The sequence below is a fragment of the Salvelinus fontinalis genome, chromosome 12 (assembly GCF_029448725.1).
Source record: "Salvelinus fontinalis isolate EN_2023a chromosome 12, ASM2944872v1, whole genome shotgun sequence".
Classification (NCBI taxonomy): Eukaryota; Metazoa; Chordata; class Actinopteri; order Salmoniformes; family Salmonidae; genus Salvelinus; species Salvelinus fontinalis.
The window spans coordinates 40,732,054-40,747,862 of NC_074676.1; the positions used below are offsets into that span (position 1 = coordinate 40,732,054).

At 41.3% G+C, this 15,809-nt stretch overlaps 1 protein-coding gene across 1 annotated transcript in view; it reads left to right on the top strand.

Moving 5' to 3' along the window:
- LOC129867413 (guanylate kinase-like) overlaps positions 1-15,809 on the top strand; it is a 32,796-nt gene that overhangs the window by 13,214 nt on the left and 3,773 nt on the right. Inside the window, exons 10-12 of the mRNA XM_055940793.1 lie at positions 11,109-11,205; positions 11,553-11,691; positions 13,331-13,415. Coding sequence (XP_055796768.1) covers positions 11,109-11,205; positions 11,553-11,691; positions 13,331-13,415 — 321 coding nt within the window. The remainder of the gene's footprint in view (positions 1-11,108; positions 11,206-11,552; positions 11,692-13,330; positions 13,416-15,809) is intronic.

Here is a 15,809-nt window from a genome sequence, read left to right on the forward strand (position 1 = left end):
ATACATTTTAGAAAAAGGCTGTATCATAACAAAATTTGGAAAAGGTCAAGGGTCTGAATACTTTCTGAAGGCACTGTAGAGTTGAAATGTATTCCATTTTTAGTTTTCATCCCAATATAAAAATGTTATATACATCACAGAAGACCGAAAATATAAAAACCTGTTGACATGGAAACATTTAAATATTGTTTATTTATTATGAAATTTAAAAAAAAACGTTCCACCCATGAGGCTACTAGGTCATTTGACTGCAGGAAATGCAGGACAGAAAATGCATGTAGTTGCATGAAATATTACAGAGATACTTTACATTACAGTATCCAGTCATTTGTGTTGACTAGATTCTTATGGGTTTTGGGAATCAAATCCACAACCCTGGCGTTGCAAGCACAATGCTCTACTAACTGATCCCCACGGGACCCACTATATACAGTTAAAGTCAGAAGTTTACATACACTTAGGTTGGAGTCATTAAAACTCGTTTTTCAACCACTCCACAAAATTTTTTTTTTTTTTTTTTTAACAGTATTTTTATTGGAATTTCACAATTTTCACCCATATTAAAGAGATACAACAACAGAGACCAGGCAAAAAAAAACAACAACAAAGAAAAACAGCACCCGCCTACACATACCTGCGCATACATATATATATACACATATACATACACACACATACGCACACCATCCTCCTCCCCCCGCTTCTCCCACCCTATCCCCATCATTGCATCTCTCAATACACACATTTTAAACAAACTTACAAACAGAAATTAAACAAAAAAAGCTTGGTTTAAACTAAGAAGTTAGGTTCCACACATGGAACATAGTGTAATTCTGAATACATAGATCACCACCATTCTAAGAGAATCCTTGCAGCATAATAGCTGATACCTCAGGTTCTAGGTAATTTAGATAGGGTTCCCACACTTTGTAGAACTGATCTGTTTTAGAATGCAATGTACATGTCAGATATTCCAGAGGCACCCATTCAAAAAGTATCTTATGCCAATCTTTAATAGAAGGAACCTTATCACTAATCCACCGTAAAAGGATGTTTTTCCTTGCAGCAAAGGTAAGGATGTTGTAAAGCCTCCTCTTACTCACAGAGGTAACATGCCTACTAGGGAGACCTAACAGTAACGAAACTGGGTCCAATTCTAGATCAACCCCTAGGATCTTTTCAATTTCTTGCAGAACACCAGACCAGTATCGTTGTATTTTGGTACATGACCATAAACAATGTGTTAGGGTGCCTGTATCAGTTTTGCATTTAAGACACTGAGGAGAAGAGGAAGAGGGGCTAAAGGCATGTCTGCGATTTGGGGATATATGCAATCTGTGTATTATTCTTAATTGGATTGCTTTAGTACGATTACATATAGATATTGTTTTTGCATATCTCCAAATGTCCTCCCACATCTCTTCGTCAATAGTCACAGACAATTCTTTCTCCCACACTTGTTTCACCCTCTGTGTGTCGACAGCAGGAAAGGACCTTAAAGCATCATAAAACAGACTTACAGACATTTTCCTTTGTGGAAAAAAAAGCATTCTCTCAATTACAGACATATCAGGGTTACCAATTAAGGTGGTGCTCCTCACAATATAATGTCTTACTTGTAGGAAGCGGAAAAAGTCCTGCTTTGGGAGTCGATATTTCTCCACCATCTGCTCAAATGACAATAGAATCTTATCAGCAAATAAGTCATTTAGTCTGCGTATGCCCTTATTAAGCCAAAAGTTAAAGCCAGCATCCAGCAATCCTGGACCAAAATCTGGGTTGTTAAGAATTGGGGTAAGAGCAGAGGTTAGTTTGGACCTTCCCAGGAAGCGCTGAACTGACCTCCAAACCTTGAGTGTGTTAAGTGTAATAGGATTATTGCAGTGATCTTCTACAGACTTGAAACTTCTGAAAAATAAAAGATCCTGTAAGGGGTATTTTGAAAGAGAAGTCTCAATGTCTAACCAAATAGAGGAGTCATCGTTTGTGATCCAATCAGAAATATAACATAGGTGGGCACACCACTGATAGAACCTGATATTGGGCAGATCCAAGCCCCCCATAGAACTTGGCAGCTGCAATATTGCCATCTTAAGCCTTGGCTTGCGTTTACTCCATATGAAGGAACTTAGCCATCCATTTACATCCTTTATTATCTTATTGGAGAGTAATACTGGGATCATTTGGATTGGGTAAAGTAGTCTAGGTAAAATGTTCATTTTCAAGAGGGATATTCTACCCAACCAAGAAATCGGGAGAGAGTTCCAGCGCTCCAGATCCTGTCTTATTGTATCAAACAAGGGAACAAAATTGGCTTTGTACATTTGCTTGAATTTAGGAGTTACAAATATACCCAGATACGTAAAGCCTGAGGGAGACCATTTAAAAGGGAAGGGGGGAGAAGTATTAGGTACAGAGTGAAGGCTACCAAGTGGCATAGCCTCTGATTTAGTTAAGTTAATCTTGTAGCCTGAGAATTCGCTGAATAATTGAATAATATTAATAAGAGATGTAGTTGAGGTCTCGGGATTAGAGATGAATATCAGGACATCATCAGCATACAAGCTTATTTTATGGTGAACATCACCAATGAGCAGCCCCTGTATAGCAGGCGTTACCCTGATGGCCTCGGCCAGTGGTTCCATAGCGAGTGCAAATAGGAGGGGGGACAAAGGGCAGCCCTGTCTGGTACCTCTGTCTATAGAGAAGCTATTTGACCTTAGCCCATTAGTAAGGACAGCAGCCTGAGGATCATCATATAAAACTTTCACCCATTTTATAAAGTTGTCCCCTAGACCAAATTTATTTAGAGCAAAGAGTAGGTAAGACCACTCCACACGATCAAATGCTTTCTCAGCATCTAGGGAGAGCACAAGACCATCCCTAGCACTTTGTCGGTAGGCTTGAATTACATTAAGAAGCCGCCTGACATTGTTGCACGACTTACGGCCCTTAATAAAGCCAGTTTGGTCTCCTTTCACAATTAGTGGCAGTGAGTCCTCTAATCTTGTGGCTAGAATTTTAGAAAGTAATTTTCTATCCACATTCAGAAGGGAAATTGGTCTGTACGAGGAACAAGACTCTGGACATTTTCCCTTTTTAAGAATAAGTGATATGTTGGCTTCCCTCAACGTTTGAGGGAGCTGGTCATTTGAAAATGAGTGGTTAAACATATCACGCAATGGCTCAAGGATCAGGCCATGAAACTCTTTATAGAATTCACTACCAAACCCGTCTGGTCCTGGAGCCTTACCGTTTTGCAGATTCTTAATTGCGAACATTATCTCTTCCTCGGTGATAGGGGCATTAAGGAGAGACCTCTGTTCTTCGGAGATAGTAGGGAGCTCAATCTTAGAAAATAAATTCTCCATTAATTTGGGTGCGTCATTTGGCAGTTCTGAGGCATAAAGATTTGCATAAAATTTCTTAAATTAGTCATTTATCAATTTATTTTCATATAAATGATTGCCATCCGAATCGGTAATAGTAGCAATTGACTGTGAGTCAGCTCTCTTTTTAGCTAGGTACGCCAAGTACCTTCCTGGCTTATCGCCATGTTCATATAGATTTTGCCTGACAAATCCCATTTTCTTTTCAGCGTCCTGTGTTAGGAGAGAGTCCAACGTTGATCTAAGAACTGATATTTCCTTTAATAGGGCAGGCGTGGGAGTTTTAATGTAGTCCTTCTCTTTAGTTCCCAATTCACCCTCTAACCTTTTTTGCTTTTCACGCTTTTTCCGCCTCTTAGTGGCTGTGTATGACATAATCAGACCCCTGGCGTACGCTTTACAGGTTTCCCAAAGGAGCGAGGGATTATCTGTTGATTGAGAGTTAATAGAGAAAAATGCTTTAAACTCTGTAATAAAATATGATGTGAACGTATGGTCTTTAAGGATGGTTGTATTCAACCTCCAATGTCTTGACAGATTGAATGCCCCATTGAGTTTTATGTCCAGGATCACCTCCGCATGATCAGATATGACTATACTTTCTATCCTAGCGGATAAAACAGACTGCAAAGACGTCCTGGGCATAAAAAAGTAATCTATTCTAGTCTGACATCCATGAGGTGCAGAGAAAAAAGTGAACTCTCTGTTGGAGGGGTGAAAAGTTCTCCAAACATCCGCATACCCCAGATCATCACAAATAGCTTTAAGTGACTTAGCTCGAGGAGAGAGTGAAGCTATACCGCTGGGAAACTTATCAATAAGGGGGTTCAACAAATAATTAAAATCTCCAACCACTGCGGTGTCTGAGTTTAATTCTGAAAAGTCTAGAAATACCTTAGTGAGGAAATCAGGGGGGTGGGCAGGGGGAAAGTAAATATTCATTATGGAGATTTTCTGCCCTTGTAAAGTACCATTAATTATAACAAAGCGACCAAATTTATCTTTCACACAATTCAAGACCTTAAGTGGTAAGTTCTTTTTCACAAGAATTGCTACACCTCTACTTCTGGATGTAAATGATGAGAAAAACACTTGACCAAACCCCCCTTGTTGTAATTTCAGATGCTCCTTATCATCCAAATGAGTTTCTTGCAACAGGGCAATATCAATATTTTCTTTTTTCAAAAACGACAGTACCTTCTTCCTTTTAATGGGATTATGGCTCCCTCTAATGTTCCATGTACATACCCGCAGTGTGTTACCTGCCATTGCACTTTGACCGTTTCATATTCAGACTGAATCCCACCGTAAAAATGGGGTGGTACCTTTTTCCATGTGTTGAACTCTCTTCTATCTCACCGAGCATAAACAAACGATATGAACCCTGAACTCGAACTATACTAAACCCAAAAATTAAACATGTAAAGATCCAAAAGGGGGTTTTCCCACTAGCTAACATGCAGGGGATTTCAACTTTCCAATGTAGACTCTTAAGTCTGCATTGTCACTCAATAGCCTCGTCCTTTATACATATGAAAATGAAAATCAATATATGAAGATTGAGGCTCTTCCACCTAAAACCAAGCCTGTGCACCAATATAGATTCACCCATATCTCAGCCTGAGCTATAGCGGCAGTTACTTTAGCAAGAAAAATAATAAAAATACGAATATTACTGAACCGGAGAATGTGAGAACTCACACCACTGTTTCATGATCAGATTCAAAGAAGATAATAAAGTTATCCAATGCTGCGGCGGCGCAGCTTAAAGTTATTTACCCGAGAGAGTCAATAAACGCAGCAGCCTCTGCAGGTGTGGAGAGTTTCTTAGGCGATCCGTTGACCATAATCTTCAATGTGGCCGGGTACAACAGTGCGTAGTCCATCTTCATTCTCCTGAGTCGAGCCTTCGCCTCATCAAACCCTTTGCGTCTTCGTACAACCGCTGTGGAGTAATCATTGAAGAATGAGACCTTTGGACCTTTACGTTGACTACCGTCAGAGCCGATGTTTCTAGCCGCATCCATAACGCGCTGCTTGTCGGTGAAGTTGTGGAACTTTATAACCACTGGCCGTGGGCGCTGGTTGGGACCGGGTATCGGTGCTTGAGAGCGATGGGCTCTGTCCAGCTTCACACGACCAGCCTTAGTGTCCATTTGTAAGTAGTCAGGGATCCATTCCTCAAAAAATTTTACTGAACGTGTTCCTTCAGAATTTTCCGGGAGTCCCACAACACGAATATTGCATCTGCGTCCTCGATTATCCAAGTCGTCAATGTGCTCCGCCATTTCGCGCACCTGTTTTTCAAGTGCTTTCATCTTAGTGTCCATAGATGTAGTTGAAGCTTCCACTGTAGTAATTCTTCCTTCCGCCTCATCGACACGTTTGACCACCCTCTGTAATTCAGCTGAATGGCCTGCTATTGCTTCCAAGACCGTTCTTATCTTAACATCGATCACTTTAGTAATGTTGTCCGTCATCTTTTGAATCACCAGGTCCATTGTGCCTGGATCCGCAACGGTGTTAGCTTCGCTAACGTAAGCTAGCTCCTCCTGCACCTCTACAGGGATGGTGGTTTTGGTCGAGTTCTTAGTAGCTCTGCTGGGCATGTTGTCGGAGATTTTTGAGAAATAACCGTCAAGACTCATTGCAGGATAACTTATTTAGCCAATTCTACCCATTTTTCAAGCTAGGAGATTAATGAAAGAATATAAATTTACGAATGCCACGGGAGCTCGCTGAAACACAGTGTTCTCTCTATGGCGCCATTTTGTCCCCCCACAAATTTCTTGTTAACAAACTATAGTTTTGGCAAGTCGGTGAGGGCATCTACTCTCGTGCATGACACAAGTATTTTTTCCAGCAAATGTTTACAAACGGGTCAGAAGTTTACATACACTAAGATGACTGTGCCTTTAAACAGCTTGGAAAATTCCACAAAATGATGTCATGGCTTTAGAAGCTTCTGATAGGCTAATTGACATAATTTGAGTCAATTGGAGGTGTACCCGTGGATGTATTTCAAGGCCTACCTTCAAACTCAGTGCCTCTGTGCTTGACATCATGGGAAAATCAAAAGAAATCAGACAAGACCTCAGAAGAGAAAATTGTAGACCTCCACAAGTCTGGTTCATCCTTGGGAGCAATTTCCAAATGCCTGAAGGTACCACGTTCATCTGTACAAACAATAGTGCGCAAGTATAAACACCATGGGACCACGCAGCCATCATACCGCTCAGGAAGGAGACACATTCTGTCTCCTGGAGATGAACGTACTTTGGTGCGAGAAGTGCTAATCAATCCCAGAACGACAGCAAAGTACCTTGTGAAGATGCTGGAGGAAACAAGTAGAAAAGTATCTATATCGACATAACCTGAAAGGCCGCTCAGCAAGGAAGAAGCCACTGCTCCAAAACCGCCCAAAAAAGCCAGACTACGGTTTGCAACTGCACATGGAGACAAAGATCGTACTTTTTTGAGACATGTCCTCTGGTCAAAAGAAACAAAAATAGAACTGTTTGGCCATAATGACCATCGTTATAATTGGAGGTAAATGGGGAGGCTTGTAAAAACCAAAGAACACCATCCCAACCGTGAAGCACGGGGGTTGCAGCATCATGTTGTGGGGGTGCTTTGCTGCAGGAGGGTCTAGTGCATTTTACAAAATAGATGGCATCATGAGGAAGAAACATTATGTGGATATATTGAAGCAACATCTCAAGACATCAGTCAGGAAGTTAAAGCTTAGTCGCAAATGGGTCTTCCAAACTGACAATGGCCCCAAGCATACTTACAAAGTTGTGGCAAAATGGCTTAAGGACAACAAAGTCAAGGTATTGGAGTGACCATCACAAAGCCCTGACCTCAATCCCATATAAAATTTGTGGGGAGAACTGAAAAAGCGTGTGCGAGCAAGGAGGCCTACAAACCTGACTCAGTTACACCAGCTCTGTCAGGAGGAATGGGCCAAAATTCACCCAACCTATTGTGGGATGCTTGTGGAAGGCTACCCTGAACGTTTGACCCAAGTTAAACAATTTAAATATCATGCTACCAAATACTAATTGAGTGTATGTGAACTTCTGACCCACTGGGAATGTGATGAAATAAATAAAAGCTGAAATAAATAATTCTTTCTGCTATTATTCTGACATTTAAGATTCTTAAAATAAAGTGACCTAAGACAGGGAACTGACCTAAGACAGGGAACTTTTACTTGGATTAAATGTCAGGAATTGTGAAACTGAGTTTAAACGTATTTGGCTAAGGTGTATGTAAACTTCCGACTTCAACTATATAAAACCTGTAACTTCCAGCTTTTCTGTACCTACAGACCTCCATCACTACCTTGTTTCCCTCTTTTGTACCAACACAACCTTCACACCATCTCTTCACCTACATAACCCAGCCTACTCCATTCCGACTGACACTGAAGCTCCCATGCTTCTAAACTCAAGAGAACTGCACCAGAGGCTCTCCAAATGATCCCCCTATAAGATGCAGCAATAAACATTATTTGTTGTGCCTTTTTTGTTTTTCTCCGTAGGCCTGTTCTGTCTGCCTATGCTTCTGGGGGCTACATTATTGCCCCTAGCAGACGTCCTATCATCTGTTTCATCTGCAGGTGTAGCTATCGCCTCTTCATTTTGTGTTCTATCCAACCATGTCTAAATTGCCATTCATAAAAACATTGTGAAGAGAGAGTGATGGGGGTTACTTTCATCTTCACAGTATAGAGTGACCAAACTAAACAATGCCAAGTGCATACTAGTTATGGTAAAAATACATCTAATATTCTCAGGAATACAAATGCCAGTTTGCACTTTGTGGTAAAAAGCTTTTGAAAATAGCCCCCTGTGATTCCTCAGTGGATCTACTCTCCTGACCCCCCTCCCTCCCCCACCCCCCCAAAAATAAGTTGTCACATCCATAAAATGTCTGTTACTGCATGTACCCACCATTAGCATCACAACATTCTTGTTGAGATTGATAGGCTTCATAGTAAAGCCTTTTGTTTGATTTTGGATATACTCCAGTTCAGTAATGTTAATTGAAAGTATGGATCATAGCTGCTAGCACAATCTGGTCCTGTTGTGAAGGCAGATATCCTCAGGACTATTCTATTAATTTGATCAATACATCTATGTGATTTCCTACGACTTAAGCAATAACAGTTTTTGAGGAAGATAGAATACATCAAACAGCTATTTCCCCCCAGGAATATGGATAATGGAAAGTTAAGGCTTGATGTCTTCAGTTGAGCTCTAGTTTTATATATTTTGATTTTTTTTAAATAACTTAATGCAGTAACTGCACTATCAGGACGATGAGCTTTGCTGGATTCAGTCTAATGAGATTGTCTATTAGTTAAAATCTTTTATATACAGTGGGGAGAACAAGTATTTGATACACTGACGATTTTGCAGGTTTTCCTACTTACAAAGCATGTAGAGGTCTGTCATTTTTTATCATAGGTACACTTCAACTGTGAGAGACGGAATCTAAAACAAAAATCCAGAAAATCACATTGTATGACATTGCATGACATAAGTATTTGATCACCTACCAACCAGCAAGAATTCCGGCTCTCACAGACCTGTTAGTTTAACTTTCTTTAAGAAGCCCTCCTGTTCTCCACTCATTACCTGTATTAACTGCACCTGTTTGAACTCGTTACCTGTATAAAAGACACCTGTCCACACACTCAATCAAACAGACTCCAACCTCTCCACAATGGCTAAGACCAGAGAGCTGTGTAAGGACATCAGGGTTACAATTGTAGACCTGCACAAGGCTGGGATGGGCTACAGGACAATAGGCAAGCAGCTTGGTGAGAAGGCAACAACTGTTGGCGCAATTATTAGAAAATGGAAGAAGTTGAAGATGACGGTCAATCACCCTCGGTCTGGGGCTCCATGCAAGATGTCACCTCGTGGGGCATCAATGATCATGAGGAAGGTGAGGGATCAGCCCAGAACTACACGGCAGGACCTGGTCAATGACCTGAAGAGAGCTGGGACCACAGTCTCAAAGAAAACCATTAGTAACACACTACGCCGTCATGGATTAAAATCCTGCAGCGCACGCAAGGTCCCCCTGCTCAAGCCAGCGCATGTCCAGGCCCATCTGAAGTTTGCCAATGACCATCTGGATGATCCAGAGGAGGAATGGGAGAAGGTCATGTGGTCTGATGAGACACAAATAGAGCTTTTTGGTCTAAACTCCACTCGCCGTGTTTGGAGGAAGAAGAGGGATGAGTACAACCCCAAGAACACCATCCCAACCGTGAAGCATGGAGGTGGAAACATCATTCTTTGGGGATGCTTTTCTGCAGAGGGGACAGGACGACTGCACCGTATTGAGGGAGGATGGATGGGGTCATGTATCGCGAGATCTTGGCCAACAACCTCCTTCCCTCAGTAAGAGCATTGAAGATGGGTCGTGGCTGGGTCTTCCAGCATGACAACAACCCGAAACACAGCCAGGGCAACTAAGGAGTGGCTCCGTAAGAAGCATCTCAAGGTCCTGGAGTGATCTAGCCAGTCTCCAGACCTGAACCCAATAGAAAATCTTTGGAGGGAGCTGAAAGTCCGTATTGCCCAGCAACAGCCCCGAAACCTGAAGGATCTGGAGAAGGTCTGTATGGAGGAGTGGGCCAAAATCTCTGCTGCAGTGTGTGCAAACCTGGTCAAGAACTACAGGAAACGTATGATCTCTGTAATTGCAAACAAAGGTTTCTGTACCAAATATTAAGTTTTGCTTTTCTGATGTATCAAATACTTATGTCATGCAATAAAATGCAAATTAATTACTTAACATCATACAATGTGATTTTCTGGATTTTTGTTTTAGATTCCGTCTCTCACAGTTGAAGTGTACCTATGATAAAAAATTACAGACCTCTACATGCTTTGTAAGTAGGGAAACCAGCAAAATCGTCAGTGTATCAAATACTTATTCTCCCCATTGTATATATATAATTTTGTCGTTAGAAAGCATTACTAGCACCTTCATAGAGCATTTTCACCTTTATTTACATCTATCGCAATCCTCTTTTCCCAGTGAGACATCTATTTTACCAGGACATATTTGAATGTGCTGGGATTCCTTCTCAATCTGAACACACCTGTCATGTTGCAATGCTAATGTGTATGTGTTGATATGAGTAGCTGTAGGCTCATTATGAGCATTGTTGTCCCTGTTGAAGTGATTGTGACAAGGTTGTCCTGTGTTCCCTACATGGTTCCCCCCAATGTGTTAGATCCACTGTGACTGTGATGTAGAGGAATAATATAATGCCAATGGTAGGGGACAGTAATGTGTTAGTTTGATGTGTGCCCTGTACACCTTCTCTCCTTCTAAACTGTTATATACTGTACTGTGTTCTATACTGTTCCTCTTGCATCCAGACAGCGTGTCTTTTTTCCCCGTTTCTAATCACCTTCCACATTTCATACTTGGGGGTCATTCATTGTGTGATTTGCTTCTAGTGATGTCAATGTTAATTTCCCTAATTGCTTGTAATGATGTGAATAAAAATGTCTCTGTCTACCTATACTTATCCTTGCATTTTGTTCTATATCACCCTTTTTTAGTGCCTGAATACTAATCATTATACATCTATTGTACCCTGTAAATTTACCCTTTATTAGTTTGAGAGAACTCCATCCAGCCTGACTGATTACTAACGGTTTCTTCTTCTCTCCTGTCTGTTTCAAGATTACCACTTCACAAACAGGGAGGCTATGCAGGAGGATATTGACACGGGAGAATTCATTGAGACTGATGAGTTTTCTGGCAACCTGTATGGAACAAGGTAGAGTACATTTTCTGAACTTTTGGTTTGCACCAAAATGTCTTAGAGTATTTAAAAAAATATTTTATTACACTAGGCAAGTTAGTTGTGAACAAATTCTTATTTACAATGACAGCCTAGGAACAGTGGTTCAACTGCCTTGTTCATGGGCAGAACAACAGATTATTTTACCTTGTCAGCTCGGGGCTTCGATCTAGCAACCTTTCAGTTACTGGACCAACGCTCTAACCACTCGGCTGCCTGCCGCCCCTATGTATGAATCGGGGATAATCAGTGGTATAATTTTCTAGTTTGTTCAGCGGAATCGTGGATGCAATTAAACATATCTATGTTTCTATTCTCCACAGTAAGTGTGCTGTACAGGACGTGAGGGCCAAGGGCCTCATTTGTATTTTGGATGTGGATATTGCGGGAGTGAGACACATCAAGGAAACTGACCTGGACCCCATCTATGTTTCAATCCAGCCCCCCTCCATTGAGGTCCTGGTAAGAGTCCACAACCATACAGTGCACAGCGTTGTTCTACTGCAAGGTTCCGCAACAGGTGACAAATTCGGCCCGCAAGCAATATTATTTGGCCCTCCAAAGTTTTAAGTTAACAAAATAGAAGAAATCTGTTGTTGGACAAAGGATACTGTAAAATCACCAGAAATTCAACTAACAATTTTAATTTATAAAATCTGTTCCCAACTATACCCATGGATAAATTGAAAGACATGTGATTGGGTCTCAATGTAATCAAGGTATTCAATTATGTTATTGTGAAATACATAACACATTTGAGATTATTTGTGGCCCATTTGTAGTGTACAAATGATTAGGGGTTCACAGCATAGATTTGCCACTTTTTTGCTAATTTGGCACACAGAAACTAGAGGCCATGAGTAATTTAATCAAAAAGAATGGCACCAGTTGGCGTATAGGCATTGCTGTTGTAAGAAGTCTTACTTTCATCCTGATATCCGCCTCCCCGTTTGACCTGAAACTGTGTACGTAGGTGTCTTTCCTCATGTTGAACAAATTTGCCTCAAGGACCCAGAAAGACCAGTCTCAATGTCAACAGTGAAGAGGCAACTCCGGGATGCTGGCCAGTGTCTGTGTTCTTTTGCCCATCTTAATCTTTTCCTTTTATTGGCCAGTCTGAGATATTGCTTTTTCTTTGGAACTTTGCCTAGAAGGCCAGCATCCCGGAGTCGCCTCTTCACTGTTGATGTTGAGAATGGTGTTTTGCGGGTACTATTTCATGAAGCTGCCAGTTGAGGACTTGTGAGGCATCTGTTTCTCAAACTAGACACACTAATGTACTTGTCCTCTTGCTCAGTTGTGCACCTGCGCCTCCCACTCCTCTTTCTATTCTGGTTAGAGCCAGTTTGCGCTGTTCTGTGAAGGGAGTAGTACACAGCGTTGTACAAGATCTTCAGTTTCTTGGCAATTTCTCGCATGGAATAGCCTTAATTTTTCAGAACAAGAATAAACTGATGAGTTTCAGAAGAAAGTACTTTGTTTCTGGCCATTTTGAGCCTGTATTTTCGAAACCACAAATGCTGAAGCTCCAGATACTCAACTAGTCTAAAAAAGGGCAGTTTTACTGCTTCTTTGATAAGCACAACAGTTTTCAGCTATGCTAACATAATTGCAAAATGGTTTTCTAATTATCAATTAGCCTTTTAAAATGATAAACTTGGATTAGCTAACACAACGTGCCATTGGAACACAGGAGTGATGGATGCTGACAATAGGCCTCTGTACGCCTATGTAGATATTCCATTAAAAATCAGCCGTTTCCAGCTACAATAGTCTTTTACAACATTAACAATGTCTACACTGTATTTCCGATCAATTTGCTGTTATTTTAATGGACAAAATATTTGCTTTTCTTTCAAAAACAAGGACATTTCTAAATGTCCCCAAACTTTTGAACAGTAGTGTATATTTATAATTATGTTCCGGATAAATAACCATTTGCTCAGAAAAAAAGCAGCCTGGGGCTGAATCAAGTTGCCTGCCATTCTTCTACTATGCAGTTTAACTTTTTGCATGCTTGCTAGACCTGAGATGGCCACATGAAAAGTTTGTTCTTGAAATGTATAAACTGAAAATGCTTGGGGAACATTAATGTGTACAGGAAGAGCGTCTGAGGGATAGAGCGACGGAGACGGAGGAAAAGATCCAGAGCCGCCTGGAGGCAGCACGGATTGACATGGAGGAGTGTAGGTTCACCATACTGTCCTAAGTAATCATGGAGGAGTATAGGTTCATCATACTGTCCTATGTAATCATGGAGGAGTGTAGGTTCACCATACTGTCCTATGTAATCATGGAGGAGTGTAGGTTCACCATACTGTCCTATGTAATCATGGAGGAGTGTAGGTTCACCATACTGTCCTATGTAATCATGGAGGAGTGTAGGTTCACCATACTGTCCTATGTAGTCATGGAGGAGTGTAGATTCATCATACTGTCCTATGTAATCATGGAGGAGTGTAGGTTCACCATACTGTCCTATGTAGTCATGGAGGAGTGTAGGTTCACCATACTGTCCTATGTAATCATGTAGGAGTGAAGGTTCACCATACTGTCCTATGTAAATATGGAGGAGTGTAGGTTCACCATACTGTCCTATGTAAACATGGAGGAGTGTAGGTTCACCATACTGTCCTATGTAATCATGGAGGAGTGTAGGTTCACCATACTGTCCTATGTAGTCATGGAGGAGTGTAGGTTCATCATACTGTCCTATGTAAACATGGAGGAGTGTAGGTTCACCATACTGTCCTATGTAATCATGGAGGAGTGTTGGTTCACCATACTGTCCTATGTAAACATGGAGGAGTGTAGGTTCACCATACTGTCCTATGTAATCATGGAGGAGTGTAGGTTCATCATACTGTCCTATGTAATCATGGAGGAGTGTAGGTTCACCATACTGTCCTATGTAAATATGGAGGAGTGTAGGTTCACCATACTGTCCTATGTAATCATGGAGGAGTGTAGGTTCATCATACTGTCCTATGTAATCATGGAGGAGTGTTGGTTCACCATACTGTCCTATGTAATCATAGAGGAGTGTAGGTTCACCATACTGTCCTATGTAAATATGGATGAGTGTCGGTTCACCATACTGTCCTATGTAAATATGGAGGAGAGTAGGTTCACCATACTGTCCTATGTAATCATGGAGGAGTGTAGGTTCACCATACTGTCCTATGTAAATATGGAGGAGTGTAGGTTCACCATACTGTCCTATGTAATCATGGAGGAGTGTAGGTTCATCATACTGTCCTATGTAATCATGGAGGAGTGTAGGTTCACCATACTGTCCTATGTAAATATGGAGGAGTGTAGGTTCACCATACTGTCCTATGTAAACATGGAGGAGTGTAGGTTCACCATACTGTCCTATGTAATCATGGAGGAGTGTAGGTTCACCATACTGTCCTATGTAATCATGGAGGAGTGTTGGTTCACCATACTGTCCTATGTAATCATGGAGGAGTGTAGGTTCACCATACTGTCCTATGTAATCATGGAGGAGTGTAGGTTCACCATACTGTCCTATGTAATCATGGAGGAGTGTAGGTTCACCATACTGTCCTATGTAAATATGGAGGAGTGTAGGTTCACCATACTGTCCTATGTAATCATGGAGGAGTGTAGGTTCACCATACTGTCCTATGTAAATATGGAGGAGTGTAGGTTCACCATACTGTCCTATGTAATCATGGAGGAGTGTAGGTTCACCATACTGTCCTATGTAAATATGGAGGAGTGTAGGTTCACCATACTGTCCTATGTAATCATGGAGGAGTGTAGGTTCACCATACTGTCCTATGTAATCATGGAGGAGTGTAGGTTCACCATACTGTCCTATGTAATCATGGAGGAGTGTAGGTTCACCATACTGTCCTATGTAAATATGGAGGAGTGTAGGTTCACCATACTGTCCTATGTAATCATGGAGGAGTGTAGGTTCACCATACTGTCCTATGTAATCATGGAGGAGTGTAGGTTCACCATACTGTCCTATGTAATCATGGAGGAGTGTAGGTTCACCATACTGTCCTATGTAAATATGGAGGAGTGTAGGTTCACCATACTGTCCTATGTAATCATGGAGGAGTGTAGGTTCACCATACTGTCCTATGTAAATATGGAGGAGTGTAGGTTCACCATACTGTCCTATGTAATCATGGAGGAGTGTAGGTTCACCATACTGTCCTATGTAAATATGGAGGAGTGTAGGTTCACCATACTGTCCTATGTAATCATGGAGGAGTGTAGGTTCACCATACTGTCCTATGTAAATATGGAGGAGTGTAGGTTCACCATACTGTCCTATGTAATCATGGAGGAGTGTAGGTTCACCATACTGTCCTATGTAAATATGGAGGAGTGTAGGTTCATCATACTGTCCTATGTAAACATGGAGGAGTGTAGGTTCACCATACTGTCCTATGTAATCATGGAGGAGTGTAGGTTCACCATACTGTCCTATGTAATCATGGAGGAGTGTAGGTTCATCATACTGTCCTATGTAATCATGGAGGAGTGTAGGTTCATCATACTGTCCTATGTAATCATGGAGGAGTGTAGGTTCACCATAC